The sequence below is a fragment of the Ornithodoros turicata genome, chromosome 7, assembly GCF_037126465.1.
Source record: "Ornithodoros turicata isolate Travis chromosome 7, ASM3712646v1, whole genome shotgun sequence".
NCBI lineage: Eukaryota > Metazoa > Arthropoda > Arachnida > Ixodida > Argasidae > Ornithodoros > Ornithodoros turicata.
In genome coordinates this window covers 31266695-31292409 of record NC_088207.1, presented here as the reverse complement: position 1 = coordinate 31292409, position 25715 = coordinate 31266695, and the positions used below count along the sequence as shown (strand labels likewise).

The 25715-nt window shown below is 44.5% G+C and overlaps 2 protein-coding genes across 5 annotated transcripts; one reads left to right on the top strand and one right to left on the bottom strand.

Annotated features, from left to right (window-relative positions):
- Positions 1–16: 16 nt before the first annotated feature.
- LOC135400818 (charged multivesicular body protein 2b-like) lies at positions 17–11880 on the top strand. Of its 2 annotated transcripts, none has more exons than XM_064632748.1 (9): positions 17–188; positions 356–447; positions 509–550; positions 659–760; positions 826–876; positions 2475–2577; positions 3170–3276; positions 3355–3485; positions 11263–11880. In XM_064632748.1, the coding sequence occupies exons 1-8, from the start codon at positions 155–157 to the stop codon at positions 3460–3462; spliced, it is 639 nt and encodes a 212-aa protein (XP_064488818.1). In that variant the 5' UTR covers positions 17–154; the 3' UTR covers positions 3463–3485; positions 11263–11880. The 2 variants fall into 2 exon arrangements, with proteins under 2 accessions (XP_064488818.1, XP_064488817.1); XM_064632747.1 differs by lacking the exon at positions 11263–11880 and adding an exon at positions 6319–6501.
- LOC135400815 (spermine synthase-like) lies at positions 3894–24602 on the bottom strand. Of its 3 annotated transcripts, none has more exons than XM_064632745.1 (12): positions 24504–24602; positions 12385–12462; positions 12166–12286; positions 12003–12090; positions 11874–11929; positions 8675–8850; positions 8403–8555; positions 6631–6722; positions 6212–6332; positions 6043–6122; positions 5750–5865; positions 3894–4716 (listed from the first exon to the last, which is right to left on the bottom strand). In XM_064632745.1, exons 2-12 carry the CDS (start codon positions 12443–12445, stop codon positions 4683–4685), a joined length of 1098 nt encoding a protein of 365 aa, XP_064488815.1. In that variant the 5' UTR covers positions 12446–12462; positions 24504–24602; the 3' UTR covers positions 3894–4682. The 3 variants fall into 3 exon arrangements, with proteins under 3 accessions (XP_064488815.1, XP_064488813.1, XP_064488814.1); XM_064632743.1 differs by lacking the exon at positions 24504–24602 and adding an exon at positions 21490–21677; XM_064632744.1 differs by lacking the exon at positions 24504–24602 and adding an exon at positions 19845–20030.
- Positions 24603–25715: the final 1113 nt, after the last annotated feature.

Here is a 25715-nt window from a genome sequence, read left to right as displayed (position 1 = left end):
GCGTATATAGTGGCAGCAATGGGCAGTGGTAGTCATGTGATCACGGCTGATTCAGCCGATTCATTCAGCTGACTCACGGGACGCTGATGCATGATTTGTTTTCTACTTTCGTTACTCCTGCTAAAATTCCACTGTGTGATAGTTAATTGCAGAGATGGACATCTTTGGAAAGAAGCCAACACCGGCTGGTAGGCGAACTTTGTCGTTCATGTGGTTCATGTGTCCCTGAGACAAGAGCGTCAAGCAAGCTGTATTTACTTCGTTCATCTGACTAATCAGTGGAACAAAACTATGCATCATCAGATAGCGCGTACGCGGAGCAGGATTGTGAATTGTGATACGTTTTTCGTTGTAGAACAAATGCGGCAACAAAACAGAGATCTGAGGAAAACACAGAGGGACATTGAACGGGATCGTCGAGGACTGGAAAAGCAAGAGAAACAACTGGTAAGAAATTATAACATGTGTGTCGCCTAATGTTTTGATGCCTTCACATGCACGCCCACAGGAACTCGATATTAAAAAGGCAGCAAAGCAGGGTGACAAGAACGTAAGTCGTCTGACGTGCATCGCATTAATTTTCTGTTTTTATTGTTTCGTTTGTTATCGTAAGTGTTTCCGTACCTTTGCAGCAAAATAGAGTTTTTGCGTATTCCAGCTATGCACCATCTTAGCAAAACAACTAGTCCAGTGCCGCAAGCAGAAAGCACGAACATACACTGCATCGTCTAAGGTTCAAGCAGTAGGTGCGCAATGTAAAGTAAGTGAAAGAGGTGACACAGATGAGTACTATTGCATAAACTCGCTGGCATTTCGTACATGTAGACGATGCACGCAAGCTCCAAACTGGCAGGTGCCATGGCAACTACAGCTAAGGTAAGCCTATTAGCTGTCAGAGACTAAGAGTTGAACAATCAATGGGTTTGTCCGCTGTTTACCGTAAAGGGACCTGTAAAGTGAATGGTAAGCATATAGAAACGGCGTGTTTTTCTGAATCCTTGTAGCTTGGACGCCTCAGATGCACAATAACTCTGCTGTACATTGAGAATTCTTTTAGTAATCTAATTTCAAAGCTTGCTGTGCCAAGCAAAATTTGCGGACTCCAAGACGCGGCATACCCTGAGGCGACTCGCTCACCGTCCATTGAGAACGCAAGCAACTAGGTTAGCCATCTGGCGGTTCGTGACCAGTGGCAACGTGCACTTCGTCGTCGAATGTGCACGGTTGGTGAATCCCGGAACACTAGATTGTAAACCAGGCACACATAGAAATCGCCTGGATCTGAGGTTTTGCACAGAGCAGCGATACCAAGCGACTTTCATAGCTTTCATCATCTTGTCCTTCTACTCACGCCGGGACTGTGGGTAGTGACAGAGAAGCGGACAACGTGCACAGAGATATATGCCAACAGATGATAGAGAACACGCAGATATTCTTACAGGTTACAAAAGTTCAAACCGAATTTCTGTCGAGTTGCTCTTATTCTTCAGAACAGGTTTGATAGTACGTAATTAGTAACCTGTCTCAAATGCATTACGTAGTACTGCAACATCACGTGATGCCTGTCCGCCAATCCTGGGCAGGCTCCCTTTGCTTTCCATGGCGAACATAGAGGGTCATCACCGTTACATTTCTAGAAATGTTCAAAATTTATTCGTACGAAAGTTATGAAGAACTAAGAGGTGCTAACTAAGAAGAACTTGTGCGTGTTATCACAAGGCCAAGTCCTGCATGATGGCATCTTTAAACCACCGTTGCCTTTCTCAAAGGCGTGCCATCATTGGTCTATCTATTACAGTGTGACATTTTCTCGTTTTTCCAGAGAGGGAATTCTGCCATACTCTCAATGTCCGACGTCTGCTCTTGCACTGTACTTAATCTAGTTGCACAGAAACTATGCCAGTAATTCGCGTGAGATTTCCTCTACCACGGTCAGTGAACAGTGGGGAATAAAGTGCCACCATAGTTTCGGAATCGATGGTGATGAAGGCGACCACCCCTTTAAGGTTGGTATTGGAGAGGTTATATCCTGTGACGATAGTTGGGGGGACTAGGCTACATCACATAACACTGGTTTCCGGCCAACAGGAGAAAGCTCTTAACATGTCTGCAGCACAGTTCTTAATTTGTTCTAGAATAGTACATAGTGGCTTTATTGGTTTCCTCAAGTGGACAATAATCAGCTTGGTCAAAATGCATTGAACATCACAAAGTAATAGCTACTATTACAAATCTCAGGAGGCATCGTAGTACATAGTCCATGCATGCAATAATTTATCACTTTTATCAATAACTAATGTTTACTTTCTGCATCAGTCCTGGCTCAGTTCAACTCTCCGATCATCAGATGATCACGTCAGATTTGATGAATTCTCTGATCATAGTGCATCAAGGTTGACTGAGCATATTTACAATTTGTCCCAAGACAAATTTTTGTAACGCTGTAGTAATATGCTAGTCCTCCACTCTTCCAGACTATGGGTACAGTGAACAAACAGTTGAAGCCAGAGCAACTAATGAAGAACATGCAAGAATTTGAAAAGCAGAGCATGAAGATGGGCATGACTGAAGAAATGGGTAAGAAGGACGTGTGCACTGCTAGGCTCTGAACGTTTATAGCTGTAGCTGCATGCGACTAGAGGACCCGAAATGCAAGCAATGGCCTCTCCCACATACTGCTCAAGTCCCTCACAGTGCTGCTATCGCTAACAGACTTGCAAAAAAAGAACAAATTGCAAAATAATCATTTTTCATAAGCATATTGCAAGTTTAGTAAGTACAAATAAATGGTATTGTGAAAAAAAAAAACATTTTTATTTCAATTGTTTTGGGCCGTTTGCAGACGACATGCTCGCGCAGACTGTTGCTGCACGTGAGAGCGACATGAGCCTGTTTTGATATTCCACACTATTTTCGAGAATACCCATAGTGCATATTAGTGCAAAACACTGAGGTTTGATTACAGCAGTCAGCAATAGCAGACTCAGTGCATAGCTTTGAGGTCCGCTGGCCCTAAACCTTGTAAAATTAGAAATTGTCTATCCCACTTGCAACTACTCCATCTGTTTGGTAGCACAGGATGCGAGCTTAAAAAACTAATAGCTTCTCAGATTGATGTGCTCATTTTCTGTATAGTAATAACGCACATATCGATTTCTCGAATTTGTAGTGGACGAAACTTTAAATTCCATCTTGGACGAATCCGGGGATGAAGAGGAACAGGATGCAGTTGTTACTCAAGTCCTCGATGAGATTGGTATTGAGCTTTCTGGGAAGGTAGGTTGGATGTTCAACACTCTGATCCGCAGTGTGCTCTGCACAGTGACATATTTCAAACTGCCATTTCTACTTCAGCTGGCTGAAGCACCTTCTGCACGAGCTGATCCCCTAGGGAGCACTTCAAAAGCGAGGTTACCCACAGATGACGAGATTGAACGGCAGCTGGCACAACTACGAACATGACTGCATGGCTGTTGAGATAAAAAGTGAGTGTCATTTGGAACGAGACCTGCCTTGCCTGTACCAGAGCTGTAAGCAACCTCGGGTTCACTAGCTAGCGTTTATGTATCAACAAGCCTGACCACACATGGAAGTAAAACAGCCGGAGGTCACATTGTCCTGAGCTTTAAGTTAAAGCGACGGGACGACCCCTTGTATTGATACTTTGATTATCTGTGTCTCTGTCTTTCACGCCCTTGCACCTACACGGTCGATGGTGCAGAGACAGAGCAATTTGCACCATGATGTGAAAGTGCAGTTTGCACACTCTGAAGGGAATGCAAGTGTGCTGCCTTCCTATGCTGGGTGTAAGGAGTGCAGGCAAAAGGAATGCACTTGTTATTGCGTTTGAAATTGCACCTGCAGAAGTAAAAAGAATCGATCAGAACAATGTGTTTTATTAAAAGTTGTTCCATAACATGGTCACTAATTAATAATATTCACAATCATTTCTACTTACACACACATGCTCATAAAATAAGAAATAAAACAGACATGACCTGTGACGTGATTTGACCAGTGACGATGTTGCCATTTTCTATGCGTGAGACGGATACACAAACCTATTTCGTAAACCACTGGTAAAACAGGTCATGCAGACCCATAACTTACATTCATCCTTAGGATGAGAAGTAACACAAACGAAGGACCACATGCAGATTTTCAGAACAGCTGCAAGGGACCCTGTCATTATAATATAGAACAGCTCGGTACCCAGGTGCAATGTCTTCCATGTCTGCACACGTTACCTTACTCTTCACTTCACTTCACTTTGCGCAAGGCTTAGTAAGACTAGAATAAAATGAAGGGGAGCATTCTCTGGGAAAACAAACTATTATAATACAACAACTTTATTTTGGTGATGACGATTGGGGTGTTTCTATTAAAGCTATTAATTAATAAAAGTATGAACTCTAATTGAAATACACATATTTTAATAAAACTACATTGGATACTGTAATACTGTGGTTGAGAGACAACTGTTGAGCAGCAGGAGAATGCACTGTAAGTATTGTCACCTATTCTACGGAAAGCCTTTCAAGAAAGAAAAACACATGGAACACTGTGAACAGCTGGCAGTGCAACAGGCCAGCCAATGACAAAGACGAGCAATACACTAAGGACTGAACTTGGCTGCCAGGCATTGATATAAATAAGGTACTGGTGCTAAACCTACATGTTCATCATTCCAGCTTTCGGATTTCATAAAATACCCATCTAATGAGAGGGTTAAGGAAAAGGTTGTGGCAGCTGAACTAATGTTTTCTCTGGAAAGGTGGCTGAACAGTAAAGCTTGAATACCATAAATTAGGCAGTAAATACCCTATCACTCTGGTGCGCATTCTATAGTAGGGTTGCACTGAAGCAGTCTTGATAGATAGTGTTTGTCTGTAATTTACCTGCACTCCCCCATCATAATAGTGTTTATTATCAAACATTTTCCCCTTGGATCAAGGTATTGGCAATGTTAGATAATCTGTCGAGATGCCGAGCGGCAGCGCTGAGTAAGAAGTATTTAGTGTTCTCCAGTACCTGTATGGTTGGCTGAATCTGCACATTTGTGGAGTTTGGTTCTCTGGGCTTTTCTAGTTTTTACCCGAAGTTGCGATCATGCAAATCAGGGGAGTAGGGTTAAGATAGGTCTTACTGTGTTTAACCCTAGACTGCAAGGCTCTAATAAGTACTGAGGAGACATTTTTTGCCATTACTTGGTTCAACAATCCAAATTTTACATACTAACAGTGGAATGTGGGCTTGTTGGCAGGAAACACGATGAACTCTTATGTTGAGTTACAGTGTGTTGTCCCTGTCTTTTTTTTTTTTTTTTTTTTTTGAAGGTTATAACTAATATGCAATGGCTGAGAAGGAACAGCACACCTGCTGGTGATGATCCACACGATCAACGGAGATCGATCTCTCCGAACCAGACATATAAAATCTACAAGATAAAATCTCATAGAAATTTTGAGTGTAATCTTGGCCGGATACTAGAACAACACTGACATCATGCATTCACTGACTCGTCATCAAGGAATTTTTTCTTACTCTAATTTGTCGCGGCATTTTTTTAACCTGGTTTTGATCCTCCCACTAGTGGTGGTAATAAGACAACCTGTAAGATCCTGATTTGCTCCTAACTGTACGCCCACCCGCTTCCGGCTCTCTGAAAGCAGAAGATTTGTGGTGGTCTCTGTGGGAAGCTGCGTCGATAGGGTTCATGCATAAATGGCCAAAAGCACAGAAAGGATACTCTTCCATAAAAGAAGGTACATGGTCAGAGTGCTTAGTGAACTCAACGTTGACTGGAAGACTCTTCAACAGCTTCTCATATGTTTCGAGTGAGGATGGGCAACTTACACCTATTGCCTGGAAGTGAACAAAGGTTCAGCATGTGTTCAGATTGCCGATTAGTGGGGCATGTCGTGTTTGTTTGCTTCTCCGTGTCTCGTGCTCCTTCGTTCCCAAAGTCTTTTGCATTTTCCCCACAAAACAGGTGGTATATATGTTGTATATCATGCAAAAAATATGTTTTCAAAGACTTACATGATTGAGCAGGCGGCCATTTTGTCTCAGCACTTTCATACTCATGTTGACTATCTTTCTCACAAAGTCCCAGTGTCCACCTTTAATACCATGCAGAAATTATCAGAACCATGAACTGTAATGAGGCTTTTGGTGAAAAGCAACAGAACATGGAAATCTCTTGTGATACCTGTGATAGCTTGAGGTTCCGAGCTGATTGGGAAATCCGTCAGGTCGTTGAAGACTATGTCAAACAGCCTTCCTTCTTCTATATAATCTTTCATCTTATTCATACAGTCATCGATAATGATCTGTGGAAGAGGAGGAAAACATGAGGAAGAAGCTAGACAGCAGAGAGGCAACGCCAAACACCATTCATTTTTCTCACAAAGGTTATGGTATACAACAACACAATGTGCAGAAGGAAGCACCTTTTGCTTGTGACCAGCAAGCTATAAAATGTTTAATTTCACAATCTTGTTTCTCTCTCTCTCTCATTCATTATAAACCTTCTTTATGTGGGTGCAGCTTTATGACACCTCGCTCTGTATGTTGCACACTGCCTTTCAGGCTTGCACAGATAACAATTAGGAAGGACGGGTAACTCACCTCATAATTTTTTCCCACCATGCTGTCTAAAACATCTCCACAGGCTCCCCTTAGGTGGTCTCGACATGCACTGATCACCATTTCATCAATGTAAATGTCTACGTTAAGGTAGAAGAACAGCAAAACAACTTTTTGAAATACTGTTCAATAAGTTCTAGTCAACATTTGCGTGTTACATACAAAAAAAATGGTGAGACTGTATTCTCGTTGGTGTATAAACTTCATTACACACCTACTCACAGTCATAGCCTGTGACATTTACTAACATAACATGAGAGTATAACTGTGTTTCCAGATAAAAAATCTGTACTCATGCTGTGCATAAAGGAGGTGCTGATCTATGCATATCATGACATGAAATACAATCTGAAACAGCAAGTGTGATACATAATATGAAATGCTGAATACTGCTGAAAACTGAATACTGTACCAAGAGCAAACACAGATCCCGTGCCCAATTTCCATGCATAATGCTCCCCGAAGGATCGTTCTCAGTCTGACATTGTTTAACATGATTATGGCTGGCTGAAAATCGATGATTCCTTAAAGAGCTGCATTCTTTGTGCATGCAAATGATGTTGCACTTTGGACAGTAGACAAATCATGATCTGTCCATTCAGCGCTGCTCAGAACTGGCATCAAATAACATCCACAAACATGTCACGCAGGTTGGGATGGATCTCTCCCCAGAAAATGTGTCCAACATTTGTCCAACAATGTGTCTTACATTCACATGTAAGGCCATGACTAATTTCCCTTTATGGGTTTGTATCAAGAGGCTTGGATCTGTGAAATTCATGGTCATCAACTGAGACCTTCAATGGGCACATCCAGCACCGTGAAGCGCTCCCATCCTGCATAATAATAATTGGGAGTTTACGTCTTGAGACAACTGAGATCACGAGCGATGCCACAGCGGTCGGTCTGTGGACTGCTTTTGCCCACCTGAGGGTTCTTTAACATGCGATGAAAGCTCACCACGTGGCACCCCGTATATAACGCCCCTCGCAGAAGACGGCGTGTCTAAGCAACTTGTATCCTGCCACCAAGTTGCTGGCGTCCTCGGCCGGGTTCGAACCTGCGATCTCGGGAACAGAAGGCGAACACGCTACCGACTCAGCCACTGAGGCCGGTCTCCCACCTTGCACTTCACAGTGCTGGTGACTGTGCTTTACAGCCTTCCGGTCTTCCACGGTTGTCTCATCTTCATTGAATACCCGTCAGAGCCCTTCTTTGCTCGTAGCTTTCCTGTTACGTGAAAAGGAGATAGCTCGGCACTACGTCCATCAGCGTGCACGCGATCATTGTCACACACTTCACGGGAAAAGTTGATACGGCCTCGAAGTTGACTATCCAGGCTGTTGTCACTGCGGTGACCTGGAAAACCTGGAACACATCCTGCTTCATTGCCCACACTAGTAACATTTCAAGGCAACACTTACAGCATCTACATCTTTAAATTATCGAGGCTCTTGCCCTATCACTATGATGAAACTGCTTGGTTCATCATTCGCCAGTGCCCTCCCCTGAAAGCACCGCTCGCCTGTCTGAACACTGCAGGTCTTCCTGCAGGCTCATCTTTATAGTTTCAGCAAATTACAGCAAGCTCATCATCATCAAAGTAAAGGGTTATTGTCAACAATGGGTGTTCTTCTTTAAAAATGCCACTTCCAGGCAAAACAATTTTTTCAAAGTGAGTCTCGCAATTTCCCAGCACACCAGATTACCAGGTGATAGAAAAGAAATTAGCAGTTAGTCTGGAAAGGATATGTCCACCATTGTGACATGCTTGGGCTTCTCTTTAAGAAGTTCATGCAGGAGGCCCCCATCACCGCCACCGAGGATAAGTATTTCCTTATCCTTGTAGCATATCTGCTTGTAATTCATCAGGCCATGAGTGTAGTTTATATCTTTTTCGGCCAAATCTGGTAAGTTCAGGCAACAAAGAGAATGATTAGTAAGCGCACGGGAAACCTACAATGTTTGTGCACTGAGTCATAGAAGCGAATGCTGCAATGTCCAACCAAGGCTGAAAGCTACCCACTTTGCATATCGTCAAGGAGCAAACAATTTCCAAGTGTAGGCGAGTGAAGAATCTTGACATGCTGGTACTTGGAGTCACTTTCAAATACTATCTTGTCAAAGTCGTACTCCAGAATGCGCTCGTCCGACGTCGTGTAGTAGTTTGGCACTGGAGCACCACGCTTTATCAGAGGAATCCTGCATTCACAAACAAACATGAACGTGCCACTATTACAGAAAGTTCTCCACTCTTTGTGCAATACGAATAGACCACTGGCCAGGGGCTTTCAGTTAGCGGGGTTCGTGCAAACATCTTGCGCAGCTAAATCCCAGCAAAAGACGAAAACGTATAGAGAGTACGGATGACTTGCATTATGTGTTTGGTCAGGACAGTACGAATTCATGAGTAGCCCAGAAAAGCTGTAATTCCTGTGTTCAAACTTGGATGATTGAAAGTGTCTTGGTATGAGAACTACGTTTGCACAGCAACAGTTAGTGTGATTATATTTCCAATGTGCAGACACACATGTAATTTATTATATACAAGTAGCACATATTTGATGGGCTTCAGAAACTGTTTTGTGAAACTTGTGAAATGGGCAGTGAAACTGAGTGCATTTTATTAGGGTGGCAAAAGATTATGATGGAAGTCTTCAACCAGTTTCAACCTTTCCTGTCCACGCTGCAGTGAATAGTCTTACAGCACTGTGCTCCGCAGAGGAATTAAATGTGCCCGCATGGGCCACTAATACTAAATGTAGACGAATGGGTAATCAAACTTCTAGATGCTTGCAAGTCTGGCATATATGTTGGTTGCAAGGTACTCACACCGCAAGAAATGATATTGAATATGCAGGGGAGCACTGATCGGCAAAGCACTTCCGCAAAGTAAGCCATTCAGGTGTGTGATGCCTTAATTAGCACTGTTTTCTTTTCCTAATTATGTACTTGTATCATAGCAGATGAAGTGAAACACTTCAATGATTAAATTTACTAAATATACCACCATGCTACCGTGCATACTGCACCTTATTCTTTTGTAGAGTGACCTATACTTTCAAGGATAATGCACAAAGCTGTCCTTCATTCTTAAAAGAGTACGAAAAAATAACGAATGAACGTGCAATAGGCACTGACAATTAAAGGCAAAGACAGGTAAGCACCACTTTGCACTGTACCAAGTGCATGCAAGCTGCCAGGACATGATGATGATGAGTTGAAGTTTAATGGTGCAAAAGCATCTAAGGCTATCTGCGGGAACAGAAGCATAAAAGCTAACAAAGTAAAGCCCTACGAATAATAAGAAAAGAGGAGTTAGCATTCACACCCAGGGAATGGTAGACTGTTTTACGCCCTGATCTATGATGGGGAAGGCACGCTGTCTTTGTGGTATTACTGTAAGCACACTGAAGTGCAAACATTTCTCCTCGCGGAATTGAAGGTGTCGTCAACTCGACACCAAAACAAAGTGAACAGGATTGATCTGTTACATTTGTTTGTGATTTGTGAGCAATAGAAACTACAATGTACAGGCTGGTCCACAAACCAGGATAGAAATTCATGCTAAATAACATAGGCAACGGAGAGACATGCAGTCAAGGGATTTTTTTTTCTGCCAGGAACATTTGACACATATTTACCAATTAATGGTAATTTAATTTCTTGAATTGAACTCCAAAAATATTCCAAGTCAACCTAACATTTTCTTTGTGGAAATGGGTTCCTCATCGTCATTTTACACAGTATAGCACCTGATAAGACACGTAACGCAACAACAACTGCTGAAATAAATTTGCCGAAAACCCGTGGAAATGAGTCCTTGGCTCCGACTCTTTTTTGTCTGCTCTAGTTTGAGCGCCAGAATGCGACAAAAGGAGGTTACATTTAGCACGCCACGCATTTCGGCACAAAAAATGTTAGGTTGACTTGGGAAATTTTGGAGTTCAATTCAAGACCTTTCGATTGAAATAGAATAAAAATGGTTCCAATATGTGGCAAATGTTGGCCTTGTGCATTATGGCCACGACAACACCACCTACAGTAAACAAAGCCTGATCGGTTAGATGATGTGACGCAGACACTAAGAGTTCACCAATAATGGCCATTGTCTGGAAGCTATGAAGGTGAGCTGTCATATAGCTACATGGGTAAGGCCACATGTAGCCACAGAAGGCCTGTGTTTGAAATTGTCTGCACTGATTGGCAGAGGCAGATGACATCACGACTTCGTATGCCCATGTGCCAAAGGAGTTAGCGGAAGTTGAGCAGGCTTTCTTCATCTACATCGCGTTGCCACTGCCCTCTTGCTAGAATATGGCAGCTATGCAATGAAAGGCCACCACTTATGTGTGCAAGCTTCTAGAAAATATTTTGTTGACATGATTACATTGCGAGCTGAGATTGGCTTCTTGTGATGCCAAACTCAAACAGTGTTTTTGGTTGGTTTGTTTGTCGTTTTTTTTTTTTTGTGCCATTTTTATTTGTAGCAAGAATTATACTTTGCTCACATGTTCCTGCTCCCAGTACCATTCCCTGTTCCCCTGCCTTTCCACAAGCAGGTATGCATTACCATTGTGGAAAGATTCACGCAAGCTCTTTCACCCACTGCAGGCAGATAAACCAGTAAAGGAGAGGAGGATGATAAAGGAGGAGAAGGAAGAGCCTTAAAAAGAGGAGTTTTAATTTGTGATCGGTTCTTAGTTTGACACTTACGGCCTGGCCTCACAACACTGCTCAGACCTGGTACAGAAGAAGAAGAAGAGCACAACCACACATTCCTCAAACACACTCCACTTCTACAGGGCTACCAAAGCTGGCACGGTCTACCTATAGGTGCTATAGAATGAAGGCACCTGCCCATATTTCTCTTTTCAGAGCATGAACACTAATCGAGACTGCCAAAACCCAACTAATATAACAGCAGTCAGCTCGAGATATATATTGATATGATGAAGGCACTTGTCTGGCATGATTGCAGTACACATGCAGATCAAACATCAACTCGTATGGCATGCTGTGTGGGGTGTATGGTTACCATAAATGAGCATGTGATCTTTAGAAAGAGAAATGCTCTAATCCTTATGTTTTGCTCCATGTGATGTACCTTTAGTCTCAATGCAGCAACATATCTGCCTGTTGGGGACACATGCAACAATATCGTCCCAGATGTATGACAAAGCAGCGGTCCTTGTCAAAACCTTCTGATCACAAAGAACCCTTACTTTTCCATCCGTGACTGCAGGGTCTTCTTCAACTTCTGCTTCATTTCTTCCATCACCTTAATCCGAAACAAACAAGGAAAACTTTGTTGCATATAATCCGTGACATTGAAGTCATTACATCATGGGTACCTGATTTGTGAGGGGTGAATCGTTACTGCCATCTTCTACAGTTATGGTCGTGAAACCAGATGAGTAAATGTTCACGACGCAGGATCGTCTACCAGTGAGATAAACACATTCTCTTTTCATCATTACCATTTAGACCATATTACGGATTAAAAACGAAACATACTTGAGTGACGGTGCTGCATAGAGAAAGACATGGAAACCTGGCATCTCTATGTCATGCTGCCGAACCAAACAGAGCGTGGACAGGATGCATTCAATAGACTGAACAGCGGAGGCTTTGGCTGCTGTAAAGAAATTTTTGGAACTTTTGAGACTGCATTTCTAATACGTGAGCATGAGTCAATATAGTTAGGATATAGTTAAAATATATGGGCAGACATACTTGGATTTGAGCAAATACTCCTGTCAAGCCAGATATCCACCATAGCAGTGAGGACAGTCATTCTGCTTGTACTTGCCACTGTGAAAGGAAAACATTTTGCTCACACTGACACGTTCACAGAGCCGTGCATAGCCCGTCAACATTTGGTTCTTGGTGTCCATCATAAGTGCGCGAGATACAGCGCACACAGCTTTGGACAAAAGTTTACGGAACACGACACTAGCATATTTCTTCATATGAGCGGACCCCCGCTACTTATCAGGGAGAGATGGAATAAGAAACGGGTGACCAGCCATAGTGTCTATCCTACAGTATGTGTGTCTGCTCCTGTACGCTGCTAGGAGATCGCCCCAGTGGAGAAATGCGACACCCCGGTGTTCCGTAAACTTTTGTCCCAATCTCTACACAAATGCAGTGCAATCCTGTTAATTCGAAATCCCACTAACACGAAATGCCGCTAATTCGAAATCTCGTTAGTTCGAACTTCGGGATAATTCGAACTGACGCTCGTGTCCCGTCAAAATCATGTCTGGTTGAACGAGACAAAGCGTCCGGTAATCCGAACACGTGAATTTGCGCGCCGGTTTATTCGAACGCGTATTGCCAGGCCGCGCCCGGCTACGCACCGGCCGGCGTTACTGGCGTGTAAGAGTGATAGTTTACTCATAGTTTACTCATTATAAAACCATTACTTATCAATACGATACTTGTGGCGGAGGGAAGCAGAGCAAGGAACGACAACGGTAACGGTGTGCGCAAACGCAACTGGCACAGAGCGTTGCGAGTAAGCCTTGCTCTTTCAATGGGATCAACACCTTTCCTGTTGAGTACACATCCAATGCAAAGGCGTAGATGACAGTTGGTAGTTGAACAAGGTTAAAACAGTGACAGTTGATATTTTCGCGTTCCGTGCTACGCGGTTGGCTTGGGTTCAATACGCAGACGATGTTGAGAGCAGCTGCTGAAGAAGCGAATGCAAGCGCGTATAACAGATTATTTTCTGCCCTCGGATGTTTTGATGCTTTCCTGCAAATTTCGGAAAATAAATTGGAATCTTATAATTTGGGCATCGCGTGAGCACAAACGACGCGTCTGCAGCCAGCATGCGCTGCTTCATCTGGAGCAGGGGCGTCGGGAGCTCTTTACAGCAGGGCATGGGCGAGCCCTAACCTAACCTGACCTAACATCTCTATATACCCATATGGCTAACCTTCTCTGCCCCTTAACCAACCAAGCAACCAACGTATAGGAGAGCAGTACGGTGCATGGTTCTTTTGAAAATATGGCAGTCGTTGAAAAAGCCAGACAGCGGCGGGCTTTTTCGACGACTGCCATATATTTCAGTTGTTCATGTGCACCTTGAGGCTTTGTCTTCATCTGTTGATTCCAGAATATTACTTTCCATCATGTTTTGGGGCTGAGAAGTGCGGCAAATACAAAAATAGGAGCCATTGATGCGCTTACCAGAAATGACTCATCCAAGCAATCAGATGACGGTGGTGGTTCAGTTCAGATGACTCTACGGAATGCCACGAACCCCCCCCCCCCCCCCCCCGCTGATCCTGGATGCGACAACACACACATGCTTGTGCACACCGCAAAATGCAGATGAAAAAAAAATGATTTGGGCGTTCACAATACGATTACATGTAGACTGTCATGACCAATCAGGCGGTGTCACGCAATTTAAAGGAATTTGAAAAGCTCATACTTTGAAAACCATTCAGAAGTGCTGCTTAGATAGACGCTATGACCTGCAAGAACTTTCGCGATCGTCACACTGGTCCCCCCATATATTATTTTCTCCTCGGATTTGCACGATTTGCATGGGTCGGTCCGTGGCAGGTAGGGGGGGCTCGAGCCCCCAGTACCTGCTGACTGTACCCTCATAGTGTTCAGGGGCAGGGGGGAGAACTTCTGGAGCCTAAACTCAGGGGAAGGGGGCGTCCGCCCCCACCTTTCGACGCCCCTGATCTGGAGCGGCTCCCTTTATTCGAACAAATCTTCGGTCTCCTTCGAGTTCGAATTAATGGGGATTGCACTGTACAAAATCTACACCTCTGTTTTATAGAAGCCTTTGGGATCTGTTTTATACGACATTTTGGGGCATTATCGCGTGTCAGCACGCACGTACTCTTGCATAGTGCACCTGTAACACTACTGAAATCTGATGATGACAGTCAAGGACGACAACCAGTATCACAGTTGTGGGCTTCCCCTTTGTTTCGTTGCTTGATGCATGGCACACACAAGACTTATGCAAGCTGTGATGAATGTACAGGTGTTGCATTCTGCGTATGCACTAGGGATGTGCCAACCGAATCGTAGGCAGGGATTCGAGGTTAGGGAATCCGTATCCCAGCGCCCAAAACAGCGAATCGAATCTTTGGAATCCACCAACCGCGTTCGTTTGTTTCTTTTTTCTTTTCTTTTCTTTTTTTTTTTTTTTTTTGAAGTACGCCGAAAGCCTGATTGGCCGGCGAATGTTTGCTTGTTTACATTGCTCTGGACTGAAAGAATGAGGTAGGAACTCTTACATTACAGTAGCATAGTTTTGCTTTTGATTGTTTCTTAGTTTTATGGAAACAATTCAGACTCGAGAATTTATGTCCTTCCTGTAGTCGATGAACAGCATGTTAAATAAATTTACGTTTAGGACGAAGTATATGGGTATGTTTTCTCCCGAAAGTGAACTATTATTTTGTTTGTTTTTCATTAAACAAATATATCATGTTCTGCATCAAAATACTTTTCAGTAGAAGTTTGTTCCCCTGGGTTTCAGTTTACACTCTTTTTTACGAAAGATTCGAGATTCGTGGATTCGCAGAACCTTCCTTGGATTCGGTTTCGGATTCGGGAAATTCTGGGATCGTCCCATCTGTGGCGGCGAGCGCGACCTACAGGGGGCGCTCTAAAAGTCACGTGATCCACCGGTAGTATGGAAACAACGGGATGCGCGTCTGCAGTAGTGACCGCGTTTGGTCGTGTTTATACGGTATTGCGCTGTTTTTAATTGCAAATCGTCATCAGCTACACTTGGAATGAACTTCAGGAACTAGCCGAAACATGAAAAGTTTATAATATTATGATTATCTTGATAATCAAGCTGCGAAACGGAAAGAAAGCGCCAGAAAAATTGGTGCACTATGAGGCATGTTCGGAGCATTTCGCCGAAACGTACGTCGGAATGAAATAAAAGGGTAAGGTACTACTTGGTTGACAGAAAAGTGCAACAATATGATGCTCTTGGTTTCCCGTCGGGATCCGAAACGTCGTTTTCAGGAACGAAATATTGTGCCGTCTAGAAATCTACCCACGAATGCTCGACAAGCCTCCATCAAAAAGTCGGCCTGAGAGGAGAAATCGTCATTGTGCTGCACTGTCAGATATGTTTTTGGGCAATTTTTTCGTTTATTGTGCTGTCGATCTTCGTATGGCTTTGCCGTTGTCGCAGGATACAGATTAGGTCTTACACCTGAAGAAAACTTGTATCACATGAGTCACATATCTCCAGCTAGTTATGTAGGAATAAAGGTGTTACACTGCTGTATGGTTTCCACTGTAGAGTAGTTCATGAACTTGGACATCACAATGTACAATATAACAATAATGATATTAATGAAACAAACAAACACGAATACATACAAGTTCCTGCTGGTGTCCGGAACGCAGCTACTAGGCACACACAAGATAGCAGCACATATGATCACTGATAACAGCGTTCAATGTATGCAATATGGAGCTCCTCGAGGATACTCATTGTAGTGCTAAAGGGGGCGATCAAGTTTGCACCTCACACAATTGCAGACCTGTCGTTATTTGTTCAAATGAAAAAGGGTGAAAACTGTTCACACATATTATTTCGAAAGTTCATCTGTATTGAATAACTCTGTACTAGCTGCTAATGTCCACGATCCTCAAATGTATTGTTACACGTTACACTCATTCTATGAGGCCACGCTTTTTATCTTCCAATTCAGTTCAAACTTTACGGTGCCCATGAGCAACCGGATTGGTCTGAGTAATTCTGCACCACACCAAATAATTGTAATCAAACATAATACACTGACGGTAACAAAGCACGACAAACAAATAATTGTGACACGGCGCTCAAGGCCGATAAGAAGGTTGTTTTTGTACACAAAAATATCCGCATCTGTACGCTGGTGTGGGCATCGATAGGGAAACCGGAAGGCAAAGTCCGTCCGTAACAGCACTTCATCACACGCGCACAGCGCGCATAAATTTAAACAGGAACATACTCATAACGAATTGAATGTTCATTTGACTCTCCCTAGCCACGCTTCAGGGCAGGCAACATTCATGGGGCTGTCTTTCCGCTGAACACCATTATGAAACTCAACTAAACGTGCGTTGGCAAGCTGGCGAACAGCGTTGCATCCACACTACGTACGCAGTTCGCTCCGCCGCCGCGGGAGTAGCGCCACCGTTCGCGCTCGTCCCCCGAACTGAAATAGTGTTGAATTGAATTGAATTGAATGAAATTCGCGGGCTGAATAATTCGCTAATTTAGCAACGGCCTTCTTATCGATGGCCGGAATTAAGAGAAAAGAGGGGGGGGGGGGTCTAGATAAGTGTTAGGGTTTGAAAGTCGATGAAATAATCAACCAATCAAATTAGAATGCATGGCTTGAACCATGTTTTTTTTTTTTTTTTTGCGGGGGGGGGGGGGGCGGGGTCTGTCCAACAAAAATTGTTTGTTTGTTCAGTGACCTGTTCTTGTGTTTGTCCTTTCGTGTTACCTTAGCACGAATGGTTTTTTATTGCTTTTAGTAGGGATGTGCCGATCGAATCCGCGAATTCTCGAATCCCCGAATCCTGGGCACGGATTCGAGATTCGCGGATCCGAATCCCAGTGCCAAAAACGGCGAATCGAATCTTTTGAATCCACCAACGACGTTCGTTTGTTTCTTTGTAAAATTTGTGCCCCGGAGACGCGCCGAAAGCCTGCGTGACCGGCGGCCCCCGGGGCGCGCCAAAACCACAACATAAAGGTCCGATATTACAAGTTTAAAAGTCAACACGGTTTTGCTTTGATTCCTTCTTCGTTTTGATGGAAGGAATCCAGACTCGAGAGTTTATGTATTTCTTGTAGTCGATGAACAACATGTTAAATAAATTACACTTAAGAATGAGTATATGTGTATGTTTTCTCCTGAAAGTGAGCTATTCTTTAATTTGGTTTTCATTAAACGAAGATATCGAAATTCTCCTTCGAAACACTTTTCGGTGGAAGAGTTTTTCCACGGCTTTTTAACTCTTTTTTTGAAGAAAGGATTCGTAAGATTCGTGGATTCCTCCCATCTCTAGCTTTTAGTATCCTGGTAATGTTAATGCATTACATTTTGCCGAGAAGTAACGAGTACTGTAACGTGATGTACATTACCGGGTGAATGCGTAACGGTACTACATGGTTACATAAATATTTGGCATTAGGTGGTTTTAGTGCATCGTACGCCTATCGCCTTTGCGTACGGATAGTGGTACGGTTGGTGGTTCTGCACATGCACAAAGCATAAAGTGGGCTTCTCACAGCGCGCGGAACCACCACGCTATCCCTTAGGTACGCAAAGGTGACTGCAGCGTACGTTATCTACTAAAACTCACTATTATCTAAAGCCAGCAGATACGAATTCTGCCTGTACAGGCGAGGAAGATCCCCCAAGCTGGTTTTCCCTTAGACGCCCTTGTCACCAGGGGGAGGACATAGTCCAAGAACATCAAATCTTTCTATAGGCTGTAATTAATCTTATCAATGATTGCTCGTTTATATTATGGGCACTGCTCTCACCTCAGACGAAACGAAATCATTCGTACGTAGCGTGGAGAAACTATCGCCGGTAATGTGTAACGAAGTAAAAGTAGAATCACTTCTCATTACAGCACGCGCTTCGAAGGATCAGAGACTTCTAGCTGGGATAATGTAATGCCAAAGGCATGTCATTAATTGATTCAAGTAATGGCGCTTGCAATACGTTACAAAGGATGAAAAAGTAATGACTAATGAATGCATCACTTTAGAAAACTAATGACTAACGGTAATGCATTACAAAATAAAAGTAATTTCCCAAACTCTGTACGAAGGTAACCTGACGCCTGATCTTGAACTGCACATAGCAAGCTATAGCATAGCTAATTGAAAATATGGCAGTCATTGAAAAAGCCAAACAGCGGCGGGATTCGCACTACGCATCTCTCCGCGATTACCGGTCGAGCGCCTTGACCAATTCGACCACGCTGGCTACCTCGCCAGGCTTGTGTTGTGTTCGGATACCCTTACGTCCTCTTGCTGGTACTATCTGTAGCCACCCAGCATTTACTCCTGTCTTTTTTGTTTTGTTTTTTCTTTCATTCTTTCTTGTAGGATTGCGTGCATGTACTTGCTCACTTCTGGGTAGATGCGCATTGACTGGTGTCCCACATGACGGCGATTAAACAGCCTTTACTAGGTATTGGAGCAGAGGTTCAGGATTTTTCACGCCAGGGTGGCTTTAGAATTCCGCGGGGTGTGTGTGTGTGTGTGCATGATTTCCGAAACCATTGAATGCCCCGGAATTTGAAAATGCCGTTTTCATGGTCTGGAAAAACCCTGGAATTTTCCACGGTCCTTGAAAGTCCTCGATTTCGCATCTTTTTCTTATTCTCGCGTATAACTGCTAGTGCAAAGTGAAAAAATTGGAACCCGAGAAAGGGACAGAGGAGGGACGACACGACACGACACGTTCTCGAAAAAATCGAGAACGTGTCGTGTCGTCCCTCCTTTTTCCCTTTCTCGGGTTTCAATTTTTTCACCATGTACCAGCTGGTCTGCACCCTTGCCCTTTTGCCGTTGCTAGTGCAAATTCCGCTTATCCGAAATATTTTGTGAAATAAAAGCCTTCGTCATAAACTGTGTATATTTCCCAAGCAAAACGAACCGGGTGAGCCTCATATAGCCTTCCAATTTTTGTTCGAAAATTAAACGTGAACTGCGTGCATGACTCTCGTGTTCTGTTAGCTTTTCGGGCTTGTTTGCTTTTCAGCCGGGTATTTTAGGGTGGTGTATTGGTGAGGTCTTTGGAGGGTGCGAGGGAAGGGGGGGTTGCTGGGAAAATCCCAGCATTGGTGGCATAAATTGGTGACGAAAAGAAATACAGGCACATAAAAGCACAATATTTGTACCGTCTGGTTGGCGTATGACCTTGAATGCTTCAGCTGTGAGCATACGCATCGCTGCTGAGGTGGTAGCAGTATACCATGGTTCTGACGGATATCGATGGATCACACTCTATACCCAGCCTGAGGGATCGCAGCAAAACTGACACCAATCCCGCAACGTCTTCCTCAAACCCAGAAGTAGAGGGTGCGAACGCTAAACCCAAACCGTTATAGAAATTGGAGCCATTCACACACACCACCGCGCAGAGAGAGGAATGCAGAACTCATATGCATACCAGTACCTTTTCGGTCGTGACTGGATGTGTTCACGAGGTTCCCGGAGTGGTTGCACCACCTTTAACGTGGCTGTATGATGGCGAGACGACGTTTGACAGATGCACACGTGATTTTGCAAAATACGGTGCGTAGCCATATGACGAAGCACCGATGTGAAGGACGACGCTCTCGCGGGCGTCGCAGACGACAGATCGAAGCGAAGCCAGAGGGGGAGAAGAAGCGAACGGGTGAAAGGAAAGACCTTTCGCGCACGCGCAATACGAAGGCGCATTTTGGAAAGCGGTTTCGGATTGACCCGCGATGCGCTGGCGCCAGTGTTGTGCACGCTACTGAATTTAGGTAGCGAAATATCGCTACCCTATTTAAAAGCAGCGCGATACTAGCGGCGCTACAAATTTACGAATGTACCGCAATACCGCTACCAGAAAAATGTAGCGCAATTACACTTCCGCTACTTTCTCACCGATGGCCTATGATTATGTGCCACATATACGCCAGCCAGATTCAGGGCTGAGCGACGCCCGCGGCTCGACTTCTTTGAGTCGGGCTTACATGATCTACGATGAAAGATGAAAGTCACTGAAAAGGTTAGCCAGCTGTAGGGATCGAACCCACATCTTCTGGATTGCCGGTCCAGGGCTCTACTAATTGAGCTAAGCTAACACGCCTCTCCAGCGACTTTCGGGGTGCGTCATCTGAAGGGACGACAAACCAGCCACTCACTCTCACTCACCCTCCTTTCACTCTTACATTTTTGCTCATTCATACACACATTCGTACGACGGAAATCGACGCAAGCGGCACCTGTTGAACAAGAGATAAACTGATGAACAAGAGATGATCTGACAGCGAGTTCACTGGACGTACTCTAGCGTCTAATTTATTTTATTTTCTCCCTCTAAAGAAGCGGTAGCGAAGGCGGCTCCGCTACTCAAAATTGTAGCGGAAATTACATTCCCGCTACAAATAATAAATGTAGCGGAGTTACACCTCCGTTACTAAAAAAAGTAGCGATTACAGTAGTGCCACTACAAGTTGCGCCGCTACGCACAACACTGGCTGGCGCTCGTTAGGAGGCGACACTGAGGGCACACCTAACTGCCTCACTGGTGTGACGTTTGCGAACCTTGTCGTTTCAATCAGGTGATCATGCGTCCTAAACTTCGATAAGAAGACAACAATAGTTTACGTGTCATCAAATCTGCTTGGGGAGTTCGACATCTTAGCTACAAGCAGTCATATTTACAATGCTAAAGAATCTAAAATATTTAAAGTAAAATTCAATTAATTTAATGTAATTAAAGTAAGATCGCAACCAAATTACAGTACCCTAGCGCAGCAATAACGCTTAGCGGTTCCTTCGATCAGTAACCGACGGTGTCCGACGAAATAGAACTCCCCTCAGTCAGGTCAGAGCAATTGTGCCTTGGCGTCTCTCGCGCAAAGTGAAATGTGCTCGCCACAGCAGAGGCAAAAGAATCACCTTTATCAGCTCTGAGGTCGCAAGAGCCTATGGCAACGGTACTATGGCAACGCGTCATCGAGGAGATCCCATCTTTCTACATGTGTGGCGCCGCAGCAGCTCTGCTTTCGATCAGCTGCTATCCAACCTAATCCTTGGCTTATCTCTAATATGAATGACGACCGTACCTAGAGCTGACAACATGGGACCCGCAGTTTCTCGAGGTGAATGTCGACGTCCCGGTCCTCTTATGCCGTCCACACCGTCAGTTGAGCCAGGGTCTATTAGACAGTACTGTGGGGCGAGAATAGTAGCGTCATCCTTTCATGTAGAAATTGCTTTTTCGCTGTGCCTTTCAACCGGCTGGAATGATCCCCGCTGTAAATAGACCAAGAACCAATCAAGAATGTCAAGTTAATCACCGAAAGAGGTTTATTCAATGCAAAAGAGGAGTCATATACTCCCTCCCGCTATCCTGGTGGGAAGAATATACCTGTCAAACGTCACAATGTCTAAATGTTCGGCTCCTCTCCAACACAGGGCAAAAATTCGAGCTCTACATGCACTCCTCTCTGCCACAATGCCTCTGTTCTTCAAAGACACCATTCTAGGCTTGGACGCGAGATTGTTGAAGCGACCTTCATACATAATTCTTCCAACAACGTGAGTCAGAGGTCAGTCAACCTGTCACCGCTAACTTTTGCACTTCGCCGCTACCAGCCGCGACAAAAATATGTAAACAGAAACCAATTAATTACTGCAACAAATGACCCGCTTCGGTGGCAGATGTTTCTCTAAAAGGTGTCCAGTGAAGGTCCCAAAAGGGGTAGCGGCTCCAACTCATTCACACGGTGCGCAGGTTGTAGGGCGTATCGGACAGATACTTGTAAAAAAGAAAGTTCTTCGATTGGTGCACCGGTTCGCGAATTATTTGGCCCAGGGATTTAACTGAGACACCCGGTATAACTCTATATTCGCTACAGTAGTTTTCCTTTCTTGCTCTCGCCTTTGCGATGTTTATCGTTTTTTCTTTCTTTGATTCCGTGGTAGCGCCGCGAAGCAACTGTGGCTAGGATAGATGGAGAGAGGACACAGCAAGAACGAGTGGGGGACAGGGGGTTAGGTATGCGTCCTGGGCCGACTTCAGAGGGAACTGTGCCGACATTCGTCTGGCGAGTCTTCGGAAAACCAAGGGAAAGCCTCAGACAGCACAGCCGGTGGTAGGATTCGAACCCACTACCTCCCAGTCTTCAGCACGACCTTGGCTACCATGCCGCTGGTTTTTACGATGTAGAATACTGTATGTATGTAATGTTTTTTTTTATTCCCTGCTAACGCCGCGAAACAACTGTGGCTATGAGCGGCGTACAGACGTGGACAGGTGGAGAGAGGACAGCAGCAAGGAATGGGGGAAAGGGGGGATGTATGTAATGTGGAACAATGAGAAGCAACGGCAGCTACATACATTACGGTCCACATTACGTGTCCACTTGGAAAAATCCGAATACAGGCGCAGCCCTAGCACTAAAACGTGTTCATGCTTACTTACTATTTGGGTGAAGAAAGATCAGATCAATGAAGAAAAGTATTGTTTAAATTTCCCCGTGTACCTATAGTCGCAAAAGATGTTTACTTACAATCGACTGTCTCTTTGTACACCCTGTAGCGTACACAGGTGTTATCAAAAACGACTATACGCTGTGTAAGTATAAGGTCACATGTCTGCGCAGGTCGCCAGCTTCCCTCTGTGCCCTATTGCCCGTGGATAGACCTCATTGGTCAGAAACCAAGGAATGGAGGTATACAGTTCCTTGACCTTCAACTGCGCAGGTCCGATGCACATTGGTGCTGGACGTACCAGCCCAGATCGAAGAAAGGGGGGCTGCCCTTTGCATCCGCACATTCAAAAATCATCAAGCGGGTCGGCCTTGGCGCGGTCCTGCGACCACCAAGTCCACCATAGCTTTACCCAGCAAACTGAGAGGCTGTCAAATTCTGGCTACCCTGAAAAATTCATAGTAGCAGTGGTGGAAGACTGCATCAGGGAATTATAAAGAAGAAAAATGAAGGTACTACTAAGGAGCGAAAAAAGGGAAGACCAGTCGTACTGACATACATACATTGTGTCTCTCACAATATAAAGAAAATGTAGCCAGCAGATTTGGTGTACCAGTAGTGTTTAAGGCCCCTCATAAACTACAGAGCTTATGCGCGGACATGTAGGGTCAAGCACGTCAACACATACCCGCAATGTATTGAAGGGGTGGTATACAACATTCCCCTAACCTGTTGCAAATGCTATGTCGGGCAAACGGGTAGGTGTAGGTGTCGTCTTCGAGAGCACAAGGCATTACAAAAGGGCACGCCCTCAGGACTCTTTGCTATACACCGCCATACGTGCGGGTGTAAGTAAACCTTTATTACACAGCCCAGTTAGTAGAGAGCTCTAGTACATGGGAAGGTGTTCACGATAACAGTTCCGAAAGGCTGATACACCAACCACCTTCTTTCTTTGAAGTGACATCATGTTGATAAGATTGGGTTTGATAACTTCCTGTATGGTATCGTTTTTCGTAGAAATCTTCCGATGTACTAAAACTCGCTATTCTGCAAAAAAAATTAAAGAAAAAACGACGAGGCAAATCTCTGAAGCGTATGTGATTCAAAGCCTAGGAGACCAGTGTATCAGCAGTCCCTCGATAAGTCTGTTACAATGTGAGATAGAATTTCTAGATAACGGTGCACGGGGAAAGAGGGGACCCGACTAAACTGATTGATGGAGGATGAATCATATACGGTTCTGAATTTTGATAAACGGAGTGGGAACACAATAAATATTCCGCTTTTTTTTTTAAGGCCCTAATGCATGATGCCAGTTATAGCTGCACGAATACGCAGCGTGAGAGCGACGAGGAAATTAAAATTTTGTGCATAATGCAAAACTCTCTAGCGTGTACTCGAAAGGGGGAAAGCAGTGTTGAGCAATTAGATATCTCTTTGCCAGCTTCAGTGGCTTCTGGTTCTCGGTAATTAGTGAACAGCACCAATAAACGTCGACCGCGGTCGATGGAAATGATTTATCCACCATCGATCACCGGAATGATCGCATGAAATCAATCAATTTTAATTCCACTGGCTTCATGTTGAACTACAATGAACAGAGCAAATGAAGTGAAATGAGTAACCAAGCACTGTATCTCACCTGTCACACGCCCACAGCCCACTCTTGTTTGATAACGAAGCGCGCGCCCTTATCTGCCACGGCTCGGGATTTGCCACGAGCCCTTGCGCGAACCTACACGTCGGGTTTGGAGCGCGCGAACTTTAAATGTAACGATAAGGTTTGCCACATTGTAGTGCTACGGTGCTGCAGGCCGTGTCAGGTAGCTATGCCGCCTTTAGCTTGTAGGTTCCTCGCTACGTTTGTAGCAAAACAAACAAACGTGAAAGTTGAGGATTGGGACTGCTATAGAGCAGGGTGTTCGAAGTGTACATATAGGACACTATTGCTGCACTTCCCGCCGACTGTCTTCAAATTTAAAATATGGCCATCAAAGGCCACCAACGGGTGGTAGGCGAAATACTCACGCTGCAACTGATATTACTGAATACACGGGTGACATGAGTGATTTGGCAAAATCAATGCGCATACGCATGAATGCCAGCCCAAACTCACTTAGTCAAAAACTTCAAATCAAAGTGGCAGGTGCGGTTACAACATAGACGCACAGGTACCCATCTATGTGCCACACATTTACAGCATTTACTCTTGCCTCTGTCATGAAATAGAAATAAAAATATCCTTGTGCAAAACGCCCCGAAAGCAAGTGCGAATGTGTAGTAGCGCTTTGAGCATCAACGTCAGAACGATGTAGCGAAAAACAGCCACCTGGCGACAAGATGAGTGCGGACTCACACGATAATGGCGTTGAAGGGAACGATTTCGTTCGGAGCCGTACAGTGGTTCCCGTTAGTACTAGAGTCACTAAATACGGGTACAGAGTATCGCATTCCTTTTCCGCGCCGGAGCCGCCGTTCGGTGTCCGCGGTTAGGCCGAACCTGTCACGTGGTTTCTCTTTCCAAGAACGCGCCGTCCATATTGAGTCCCCTCCATCCAAAACCGGTTTCCTCGGTTGTGAGCTGGCTCGACTGCGTGCTGTTCTCCGGCGGTGAAGGGGGAGATTGGCGTCTCATTGCTAGGCGACGCAGCCACGCCTGACCCAAGATGGCGGTCTCGCTCGCTTGCGTAGGTCAGTGTCGCTACTCTGCTCCCTATTTAGTGACTCTAGTTAGTACCGCTGTCGGACGTCCCAGCACGAGTGCACTAAGCAAGTACTACACGATATCTCGCTGTTGCGTGGGTGCGATCACAATCGCGTTGCCACGTCAACGTGATAGCAGGTTATCGCATAG